General features: G+C 34.5%; 1 protein-coding gene across 18 annotated transcripts in view; it reads left to right on the top strand.

Moving 5' to 3' along the window:
- The window catches only part of PARD3 (par-3 family cell polarity regulator), a 668,633-nt gene that overhangs the window by 355,703 nt on the left and 300,394 nt on the right, over nt 1–12,536 (top strand). For 17 of the 18 annotated variants that reach the window (XM_056131187.1, XM_056131203.1, XM_056131194.1 and 14 more), the window contains exons 6-7: nt 7,605–7,696; nt 10,112–10,195. In XM_056131187.1, coding sequence (XP_055987162.1) covers nt 7,605–7,696; nt 10,112–10,195 — 176 coding nt within the window. The remainder of the gene's footprint in view (nt 1–7,604; nt 7,697–10,111; nt 10,196–12,536) is intronic. The other variant, XM_056131141.1, reaches the window with a different exon arrangement.

Genomic DNA, 12,536 nt, shown 5'->3' on the forward strand with positions numbered 1-12,536 from the left:
TATTGAAGGAAAGGATTGCAGCATACTATTGTTACTATGTCTTCCAGTGATATCTTTCTGTGTCTTGAAATTTTAATATTCTAGTAGATGAAAACTTAGGTTTTGGAGCTTTGAGATTCAGTTCTGCATGTGAAAAGGTGCAAAGTTCCTTTCCTGTTCTCTGTATTTTGATGTCTTTCATAAATCAGCACCATCCGTTCTTTTAAAGACTCTTGTCTTGCCTTGGGTTGTGTGGAGTCGTGCCGTGCATGTTTCATTTCTCTGGGATGTGGAAACTTCATGGACTGTGTTCTGTTTGATCACTACTAGCCTGAGTAGCCTGAGATGATAAGGTTAGGAATCCACTTGAGAGGGTGAAGTTCACATATAGTATTTATTATTAAAGGTACTGATTAATTCTTTATCACTGTCACTGTCATCCTGTTGCTTGTCGATTTACTCGAGTAGGTGCCAGTAATTTGTCTCAGCCCCGAGATTTTTAGCAGCCTCTCCTTACTCGTCTTTCCAATGATTGGAGGTTCTTTCAGGGTCAGGGGAATGAGGTCTGTTATCATTACTGTTTTTGTCATATCGAATACACTACAGGGAGCTTGCCTGGCTCTGCCCGTGCGGGCGGGATACTCTCGGTAGCTTGCTGGGGTTTCCGAGTGGAATGGAATACTTGTGTGTGTGTGTGTGTGTGTGTGTGTGTGTGTGTGTGTGTGTGTTTCTCTATGATTTGTTGCCTACTATCTGAACTCCATCAAACATGACGTGGTAATTATGGAAGATGGGTGGGAAGTGTCTTATGATATTTCGCGTGGCTGCTTTGTGGAAAGTGAACTGGAGTATGGCGGTGGTTGGGCAGCGGAGGTCGGCTGCTGGGGCTGGGTCCCTTGGGGAGAGGTGGGCTCTTCCCTGCCCCTCTTTGGGGTGCCCTGAGTGAAAACAGCCTGGCATGAAGTCTGGTGGCATGGTTCTGGGGGTCTCCTTTTATACTCCCATCTGGGATGAGCAGCTGTGGGTTCTGAAGAGTGGTAGATGGATGAGGAGAATATCTGGTTTCAGCAGGGTGTGGCTTATGGTTGTGAACCCTGGGTCACTGGAGACTGGGGAAAGCAGGCAGAGGATCTCTGCTCCAAGGTCCCATTGAGTCCAGGGTCCAAGGTCACAAAATTCCTCATTACCTGGGTTCTGTGGAACTTCACTTTTGCATGAGGCTCGGCCCAATAGGGCTGTGTCATGCTGGGTCTTGGTGCCAGCGACTTAAATTCTTTATATAATCTTATATTTGATGTTGATTTATTGGGATCTGTTCAGCAAAGTTTATATTAGTAATGAACTACACTGTATCTAAATATATAACAATCAGTAATTTCCCTCAATGACTCATGAAGATAATTTTATTTTGAAAAATTTATTTATCATCTGTTATTTAACCTGATCACATATGGAATGCCTCCTTCCCCAATTTTTTTATCCTATTGAATGATAATGATATGAAGTAAAATCGTATAACAAATTAAATTCTTTTTATTTCCTTGTAGATTGCTGTAGATTTACCATTTTCGGTTGAGAAGTTCTCACATGCAGATGTTTTCCAAGTTTTATGGGAAATTACTTTCCCCTGGTGATTTTGCCACTTAATCAAGTAGTCACAACATTAGAAAAAAGCCTTCTGGAATCCTATATGTGATACCTAGGGGACTTGAAAACAGATTCCCTTTGGAATTATTTCCACCAAATGTGATAAAAAGAAAAGTGGCTTAATTCATGCTCTGTTCATCCAAAATATTGTCTCTAGGATTACTAAATAGCCTAAAATGGATAACATGTCTCACAGTCAGTTCAGAAAACCTGGGAACACTCTAATGATGTGAGAAATACCACTTAATTGAACATTTTTGTAACAGTATAAATGAGGCAGCAAAGTTATCTGGTACTGAGGATAAAAATATAAAAAATTGAAGAAAAACATTGTAAATTCGCTTAAGAAGGTATCAACAGAATTTTGTATCCTTTTGAACTTTCTAAATATAAAAATCAAAGATAGGTGCACAGAAATTATCATTCAAGTATGGCCTTAGGTTTTTAAATTTAATGTAGTTAAGTGATAAGTTATTAAAGTTTAGACTTTTAAGTATTATTTGCTCAAAATTTGTGTTTCTTGGAACTCAGCAGCTGTATAGGAAGTAGTTGGCTTTTAGATGCTTTAATATGTTTCTGTGAAGCAGACTATGCTTTTATTTTCCTTGTTCTGTAAACAAGGTTTCCTCTTTTTTACATAGTTTCTCCTTTTCTTTTTATGTTGAATAATGGAATAATGAGTGATGGAGGCAGAATTCAGCTTTTGAGTTAAAATTACAAATTCTGGATTTTTTGCCTTGCTTTTAACTTGTATTTTTTCACATCTCTTTTGGTTTTAAATTTGAAAGTGTAGAGAAGATATAAAAATAGTTGAATATGTTGAATAGTTTTATATATAAAATTATATAATTTTAGAAAATAAAAATAGAATTAGATGCATAGCCATATTTAGTTTTCTTAAACATACAACTCAAATGAGTGCTTCTGATTTTAGAATGTACCATTTATTACTCCTATTAGGATATTTTAAAATTTGAGTTAATAGATGGAAAGGTAATATAGAGGGTAGGGCCCTTGCCTTGCATGTGGCCAATCTGGGTTTGTTCCCCAGCATGCCATATGGTCTCCCAACCACTGCCAGGAGAATTCCCGAATGCAGAGCCAGAAATATGACCTGGCCAACACAGGATGTAGCCCCCCTCCCCAACCAAAAACACTACCCCCCTCAAGAAAAAGTAAAATAATAAAAATAGAAGCAGAGTTAGCCCTCATTGGTATTATGGTTTTAATTTTGAGTCTGAACAGATTATTACAGCTTTTATGATGATTTTCCTCTCCCCTTGACTAGTCTGCATTTCTCCCCTGATCTTTCCTCCTATCTTATCAAATACTCATTTAGGATCATCTTTTCACTGTATCACTATTTTCTCGTTGATTGTCGAATTACTCGAATGGGCGCCAGTAATGTCTCTATTCCTCTCAGCCGTGAGATTTTAGCAGCCTCTTCTAAACTCGTCTTTTCCCAATGATTGGAGGCTCTTTCAGGGTCAGGGGAATGAGACCTGTTGTCGTTACTGTATATGGCATATTTTAACAATTTTAATTCTATCTTTGAAACACAATTTGCTTAGATCAGTGCATGATGAATACATACTTAACAAAATCACATTTCTTCCTCTGGAGAATTTAAACTTTGTATGTTTGGGTTTTCTTTTTTCTGGAACCCCAGTGAAGTTCTCCATTCACAGTCATTGAATGTTAAAAGGGACCCCATATCAGTAAATTTCCTCTGGACTCCTGAATTGTATGTAGCTAACAAGCAGCTCCACCTGTAATGCTGTTGAAGGAGATACTGGCTCTCCCAGTTTTTAAGCAGGGTGTGCCCTTGCAATCAGCTAGAACAACTCACTTTCCCTGCACTTGAGCTGTCAACTGTCAGTGCAAGAGGAATATTTGAGAAGTGTTGCTTTCTTGGCCTGTTGGCTATCATGCCTGTGCTGTAGATCCTTTAAGGTTCATTTGACACCATTTGTTGGTTTTGAAAATCTGGCTATTCATTGGGACCTGAAAAATCACCTTGTGCCTACCAGTGGACCTTCCAAATATACAGAGAGAATGAAAATAAAGAAATGGTTTGGGAGACCCTTTATAAGATAAACTTGTATTCTCTCTGTATTGTTCCTCCTTGAGTTCCTCTTTCCAGAGGCAACGATTTTGACCTTATGTCGATCTCTGTTAATTTACTACAGTCTTTCTAAATAAATAACATATTTATGACACTGTTTTCTGGTTGCCAGGTACTGACATCTGTTGACCTGACATTATGGAAAAATGATTTTTTCCTTTTTGTCACTTTCATTTTCCATGTTTCTCTCTTCTTCGTATTGCTATATCAGAACCCTAAGTTAAATTACTATCCATCCTCACATTAACTAGCAATGTAAAAATTGCTCACAGAGTAACCACATAGGTAATCTGATGAAATATCCTTCCTTACTTACACATTTTCTTTTGTTGTTAATTGATTTGACTTCAGAATTTTTTTTTACTTTATTTTCTTTATTTGTATTTCTTTTTCTCTCATAGCCTTTGATTACTCTCCAGATGTTAAAATTATTAGATTAGTGATGGATTCCTTAATTTTTTACATGGAGACCGACTTCCAGAATTCTCCATCCTTCATCCTGTTGTTTTGCTTTCCTGGATTCTTTTTACTGCATATGTAAACTTTTCTTGCTTCTTTCTTTTCCTTTATTATGGTTTCTTCATTTTTGCTGAGTATATTTCAATATATCCCTAAGATAATTTTGTATAAAAGATACCAAGAGACGTAATGGTTTTGCATATTCAGTTTTGTTTCAGTTTTCAGATTGGATGTTTTTTTTTTGTTTTGTTTTGTATGTGTGTTTGATTAGTTAAAAACAGAATTCTGCACTGAGAAATAATTTTCCTTTGTTATGGAAGTTAAGGCTCTTTAAAATATTATTTATTGGGACTTTTAAGGAGCCATTGTTACCACAGAGTACTTATTAATGGTTCTTACTAGAATTAGTTTGTTAGTCATCATTCAGCTACAAGGTGGCAATGCTTATATCTTTGTTACTGGGGAATAATTCCCCATGATTATCTTGCTCATCTGTACATCTTGCGAATGGAGATCCTTACAAAGATGTGCATGCAGCAAACTGCCTTAGAAGATACCCATAGTGACATCCTCCAGAGGAGTGAGTAGGTATGCGTATTGTGTGTAGTAACAATGCAGGTGCTCTGCATTAAATTTCTTTTGTGTGCCAAACTCCTCTGGTCTTCTTCATATTAACCCATAACAATGTTAGAGGATCTAGTGCATAAAAGCAAGCACAATAATTCTACCTAATGCTTTTGTTGTTATGCTTGTGATATGGATTATTTTCTTTGTTCTTCTCAGTCAACCCCAGTTTTTTTTTGAAATGTTCCTATTTTGTAAAGAACTGATCCTGTTTTACAAAAGAAGTGACAGAAACCATAGAGTATGAAATTAGCAAATGATAGAGTTAGAAACATTCATGCCTGAGTTTGCTTAATTCCAGAATGATAGCTGAAGAAAAAGAATAAAACATAGATTCGCTCACATAGAAAACTTTTTAACACTAGTTTATTTTAATACTATAGGAGTTCAATATTGATCAGACTTATGTCATAACTAAGATTCACTTTGAATAGTTATGATGGAATTTAGTATATAAATGTTGGTAAACTTCCATCAAAAAAATAAATGATAGTTACTGATATTTAAACATATAGAGGTTGGGAACTTCTAAGTTGTGGTTTCTGTAGCCATTGTAGGTGGGTCTTGAAGCAGAAAATTGCAATCTGAATCGAACCCATATGTGCTACATGAAACAATATTCGATGTCCTCCTGGGGGCTTGATAATGTCTAGTGTGGGAACAATGAATGTGTAAATTATCAGTTACTTTTTTATCACTGCAGTTTGGGGCATTTCATTGCTCTGACTGCTTTGTCACACACCATTGATGTCTGCTGGTTATGCATTGTGTTGTCATTTCTGTGGTGCTTAAATTACTGATTTCTAAACAAAATTTCTCAATTTGTAAGATCATTTTTATGTTTTCTATCTGGCAGATATCTGATAGATACCATTTTTTCCTCCATCTCTCAACTCTCAGTGCAAAAGCAGATTTTGGGGGAGTTCTTGTTTACATTCAAAGTGTAAAGTGTTTCTTATGCAGGTTCAAGCTGCTGGTTAACCTTTGAAATGTATTATGTGCTGGTGCTTAAAAGAGATAGATGAGTAAGAAGTGCATATTAGAGCCTCTCAAAACACAGGATCATCAATCTTCAAGTAGCCTGGCTTCATGCAGAGCAGAGCTATCCAGGACATTTATGCATCTCTTAGAAAACCTCTGTGCATTCAGCTTCTTATTTTGGTTGATTCTCAGAGTAAATGTCAATTGGGCATTACCAACTGCTATGCCTTGCCTTAATATTGCTGAATAATTTAAAATATTATTTGTCACAGTGTCTTGAACCTATACCCTTTGCTTACTATTTTGTTGACTGATATTTCTATTACTGACAGTTTTATCTGAGTGCATTAAATATGAAATTAAGATATAAAATATCTTGTCTGATGGTGTCCATAAATATTGTTGGCTAAAAAGTTTAGTATACAGTATCACTCTACATCAAATTTACATATAAAAGGATATAAACCTAACAAATTACATAATGTACATAAACACAAAACATGATTACAATAATTTGAGTTTTTATTTTGTTGTATTTGGAAACTTCTTATACAAGAGATTCCTACAATTAGCTTTTTAATTTTCATAATATTTGCTAGGTGTCATGTATACCAAAGTAAAAAGCATCTAAGCCTCTTACGATGATTCTGTTAATAAACCCATTGATATCTACCAGACATAATTCAAATGTTATAATTCAAATGTTCTTAAAAAAAACTTACATAACTATGAAATTCTTTACTGACAAGACAATGACCTAGATGATAGAATGAGGTATAGTCTATGGCATTTCCTTTGTTTTCATGAACAATCTAGTTTATTGGATATTCACCTTTTATATTACAAGCATAACTACCAAATTCTATAATATAGCAGAACAAATTATTTTTTATATTTTAGAAAATAATGCATTTGTAGGGCTAATACAATTGTACAGCAGGTACAGCACTTACCTTGCATGTAGCCCACCCTGGTTCGTTGCCTGGCATCCCAGGTGTTTCCCCAAGCATTGTCATAAGTGACTCTTGATTGCAGAACTGGTAGTCACCCCAAGCCTTGTGGGTTCTGACAAACTGGATTTGAATATTTTGGAATGGGTAGTAGGTAGTAGATTAGTTAGTGGTAGTTAATAGTAGAACAGACTTAGAAGTTTTTTCTTTCAGATAAGTTATAGTGTTCTCAACTGTTTGCATAAGTAGCGATTAAGCAGGCATATCGAAACTGTAGTGATATAGTTTCTTGAAACATAAACCAGAACATAGAATAAGAACACTGAAGTTATATTTTCTCTTCTTATTCCAGTGGTATCTTATTTACCTCCCCAAATTAACACATATAATTTTTTTAGGATATTACAAGTTTTATTTTTAAATCTCTTAAATTTAAATACATTTTTAATTGAATCACAGTGAAATACAAAGTTATAAAGTTGTTCATAGTTGGATTTCAGTCAAACAGCATTCCAACACCCGTTCCTTCACCAGTGTACATTTCCTACCACCAATGTCCCCAGTTTCTCCCTTCCCCTCCCTCAGCCTCTATGATAGGCACTTTTCTCTCTCTCTCTTTTTCTCTCTTTCTCATGTCTCTCATATATCTCTGATATAACTCATATGCTTTATTTAAAGTATCTTTTCATATACTCTCACTTATTTTATCATAAAAGATTATCTTCCCTAGAGGAAAGAACTATTTAACATGCCAGTGAAGGATTTTAGACTAGTGCTTATCTTGTACATCATAGATATACCCTAACAATACCCTTCTCCTTGTGATGTTTTATCTCTAGGATGAGGATGGAACGGAAGAAGACAACAGCCGGGTTGAACCCGTTGGACATGCTGACACTGGTTTGGAGAGCATACCCAACTTTTCTCTGGAGTAAGTTACTAATAGTTTTAATTGAATTTGTAGTGTATTTGTCGCATCACTGATAGCAGCAAGTATCTGAAAAGCTTATGGCATGTGGAATGTTTGTGCTTAATTAAAAAGCTGCTTTACATTGGCTTGGCTTGTTTTCTCCTGAAACATCATTTGCCTATTGAGGTAATTTTGCAATGAAAATTGTGTAGCCTGGAAAATCACATGTACCTGTCCTTAGTTTCATGCCTTGGAAATACTATTAAAGCAAAAATAAATAGTATTCAACTGAAAATGTTCATCGCGTGGACAACCCTTTGTTTTCAGAATGCTTTATATGTCAGTAATTTGTCATTTGTTTGTGCTAAATTAAGAAAATCCAGACATGGACCAGTGTAGGAAGTAAGACATACAGCAGAGGCCAGTTTGATCCCTGGCACCACGTGGTTCTCTGACCACTATGAGAGTCAATCCTGAAAACAGAGCCAAGAATACTCCCAGAGCATGTTTAGGTGTGCCCCCCTGCCCCCCTGAAAGAACAACAGAGCCACACACTGAGGGGTTTGGGTGGGGGCGCATCACTAACAAAGTTAGACATTACTTCACTTGAAAAAATTATATCATGTGAGTATTCATATTTTTCATAATTATATTGATTACATGAAATTGAATCTCTAGATATTTTATATAAAGTTAAAAATCAGAGGGTAGAGGTCTTGAATAAAGTTTCTAATATATAAGGATGAAGGGAAAGTTTGCCATGTTATCAAGACTTTGAGATTATTTTCAATTTTGGCATACTTTATAGTTTTTTTCCCTTGATAATTTAGGATAGTAAGCACAGGATTATCAGTGTTATTTTCTTTAAATTGAAGTATAATTTTCAAGAGATCTGGATAATAAAGTTTAAACTATTTTCTCTTGTTCTTCTAAGAGAAAGTATGAGAAAGGAATTAAATTTAGTAAAATTACTTAATGCCAATCATTTACAAATCAGCCATTAAATATATATTCACAGGCTTTATGTAAAACAAAATTCTACCCAATTAGATTACCAAGATTACCTTGGTAAATATTTTAGTAGTCTGACAAAATTTTAACTTTTTCCCAATTTGAGTATCTGTGAACTTATTTTTGGTATTTTTATTAATTTGAAATCCTTGTATTCAGTTTTTTCTTTGATTTTGTACTTTGGACATTTGTATTTTATGGTATATCCTTAGGGTTTTATTCAAGAATTACATTAGAAGAACTTTGTTCATAGCTCAAACATAGAGTGAGAGATTTGCATGTCTGCGGCCTTGGGCTTTAGTCCTTGCCACTGCAAAATTAATAAATTAATGAAAAAAGAAATTCATTACAAGAAATGAATATTTTTAGTATTTAGTAACAGTCACTAAGACTGTTCTGAGATACTGCCATATCCACTGATAATCATTTATATTTATTTCATTTTTAAGTGGGATATTATTTTGAAATATTGCTAGATGTATGTCCTTAAATTTTTAAAATATACATGAATTTATTTATACATGGGAAAATAATATGAATGTATGTCATGTACACATAGGCACTTTGAAAAGTCAACAAAAATCAAATGATTTAGATAATTTTCATCTTTTAAATTACATTGATTTTTATTTACTCATGCTTATATTAATAGTAAAGTTTTATTAAATTGACTTTTAAAATAAAATTGTGCTTCTTGTACAAAATATTTTTAGGGATGTATCTTCATGTTACATCTTATAAATAGCTTCAGATCTGCATTTCAATAACAAACAATTTAATAAATTTATTTTTAATTTTTTAGTGATTGTCTTTTTTTTTTTTTTTTTTTTGAGAAACAAGTCTTATAACCTGAACTTGTTATTGAGTGGAAAGCAATTTAGAGATAAGTGACAGAATTGTTGAAGAATAGAAGAAAGTAAGGATAGCTGGATCACTCCTAGACTGTGATAAAGACAAAACTTAGACTTATTAAAACTTATTAAAGGCTCAGTTGTGTGTAAGAACATTCCAAAGTTCAATGCAAATATGCCACTTTATTCAGTTATTCTTCAGATTCCTGAAAGAGATACTAGGATGGAAATTTTTCAGTGAAAGTCTAGACCTTAGACTGGTCCAAGAGAAATTATTCTATTGTTTTTAATGTAGTTATCTCTGATGATTGCTCTCCTTCCATGCCATCAGACTAGTGTTCAGGTATGTAGTGTTTAATGTTGCATTCATCACCATGCTTATATTCCAGAATACCTTGTATATATATGTGTATGAGTGTGCGCGCGTGTGTGTGCTCGTGTGTGCTTGGTGGGATTTCTGTTTCGTTTTGTTTCATTTGTTATGAATCAGTGCTGTTGTGCTTTTCTGTTTTGGTTTGGTTTTGGTTTGTTTACAGTACATGTTCATGCTCCCTCATTCATCATTGTCTCACAGTGATATGGTAAAGCTCGTACAAGTCTCCAACGATGGAGGGCCTCTGGGAATCCATGTAGTGCCTTTCAGTGCTCGAGGCGGCAGGTAATGTATCCTGCAGGTTTTTAATTGAATCATAATGTGGAGTGTTTTATCTTCATTTTTGCTCAAATATAAAGTGTGTTGATTTACATATGCCTAATTGAAAATATTTTGGTTTAGGGGCAACTGCTACTTCATTCATACTTATATACCATAATCACAGAAAGCACTTAGGCTGATGAAGAGATTGTGCATTTAAATTATCCTAATAATTTTATTGTTAATCACATCTGTGCAAGCATTTTACTTTACTGCAAATTGGTGGTAGACTTTTAGATTTAGATCTCTGGCTGAATTTGCAAAGGGAGTGCTTAAAACAATTTTATGAAAAAAATTTAGCCCATAAAAATTGAGATAGTGAAATAATTCATTTTGGTTCCTTTTTATGTTAGATTCTTAATTTCATGATTTCTATGTGATTGTGTTTGAAATTTTATTAGACACAGTATAGAGGTTTGGCTTTCAGTCTTTGCATGCTCAGATACCAAAAATTTGTACTCTTAAAAAATAATTCTGACTTTATTACTTTCTAGAACATAGATCATTAAAAACTTCTAATATATATAAATTTCTTTAATTCTGTCTTTTTTCTGTTAAACCCAGTTATTATACTTTTGGTTTAAGTATTTTCAGATATCATAAATCAATTTTAAAACTAATGCTTGATGGAGTACCTTATTAAGATGAGCTGTGCTGTCCTTACCTTGAAGTTAAGTCTGTTAAAAAAGAAATTTATATATTTACCCATTTAAGATTACCTAACAGTGGGGCTGGAGCAATAAATAGCACAGTGGGTAGGGCGTTTGCCCTGCACGCAGCCGACTCGGGTTTGATTTCCAGCATCCCATATGGTCCCATCACACCGCCAGGAGTGATTCCTGAGTGCAGAGCCAGGTGTAACCCCTGAGTATAGCTGGGTGTGACCCAAAAAAGCAAAAAAAAAATTACCTAACAAATATATTTAGAAATTATTTAGCTTCTTTTTAAAAGTTATGTTATTCATTTTATTATTGTTGTTTTTTAATTTTGATTAGATTTGGGAAATTGGCAGAGTTGGAATATCTACTAAAAACCAAAAATATAATTTATGGATCCATTACCAAACTGTTGCAAACATCTACTATGTTGGAAAGGACAGAATATCAATTATAAATATAATTAAATGTTCTACTTAAATATTTCTAATAGAATATTTTTAAATTGGGTTGGAGTGATAGCACAGCAGGTAGGGTGTTTGCCTTGCATGCAGCCGACCTGGTTGACCCACTTTCGATTCCTCTGCTCCTCTCGGAGAGCCCGGCAAGCTACCGAGAGTATCTTACCCGCAAGGCAAAGCCTGGCAAGCTACCCGTGATTTATTCGATATGCCAAACACAGTAACAAGTCTCAGGATGGAGACATTACTGGGCCAGCTTGGGCAAATAGATGAACAATGGGAGGACAGTGACAGTGATTTTTAAATTAGCATTTGAACAGTTACCTTCACTCTTCATATAGTTTGGTGTAGCCAGTTGAAGTGCATGTACTTCCTGGAATGTCTAGGAGTTGAGATCTAGAATTCTGTAGAGAATGAGGCTTTAACATTAGTGCTCTATCACAGGATGTTATAGTCACCTTGAATTTTGGAGTATGTTAAATTTACAGAGCTAGGACTGCTCTCATTGCTACCTTCCATTCCCGTCCTTTTTTGGTGGTAGTAGGGAGAAGGATGACGTGGCTACCCAAGAAGGGCTTGGGAGGGCTTACAGGAATGTTCACCATAGTATTGAGAAGACCACTTGGTACAGAGATTGTACTTTGGTTAGCCACACTCAAGGCATGTGCCTTCATTTCATCTTTTTTAAAAAAATTTTTTTGGCTGTGGATAATTATCAGAATTTCCTCAAAGAATTTTTAATTAAATACAATTGCCCATTTCAAACTGGTCATTGTCTTTTTTTCTTTAAGATTTTTTTTTCCTTTAAGATTCCCTTTAAGATTTGTTCTTTCTCAAAGAATTAAATTTTTTTCATGCCTAAGAACAAAACTGCATGGATTATAGCTTCCCAACATTAATATTGTTTTAATGGCCTGTGGAATGTAACTCATTACAAATGAAATTTAATTGTGTATATGCCAGCTTTGAAACAGCATTTCAATTACAAACATGTTATTTTCTGTCATTTATTGTACATTTCCTACCTCAGTGTGAAGGAATATTAGGATAAAATAAATAGATAAAAAGCCTGAAGCAAAAGATGAATAAGATAGAATAATAAACCTACTGTTTATGATTAATTCAATGCAAGGCATTTCATAAAATCCAACACAGTTACTGGTTACCATGGCATTTAGTTTCAACATA

This window comes from Sorex fumeus, unplaced genomic scaffold, assembly GCF_029834395.1.
Source record: "Sorex fumeus unplaced genomic scaffold, SorFum_2.1 ptg000007l, whole genome shotgun sequence".
Lineage (NCBI taxonomy): Eukaryota > Metazoa > Chordata > Mammalia > Eulipotyphla > Soricidae > Sorex > Sorex fumeus.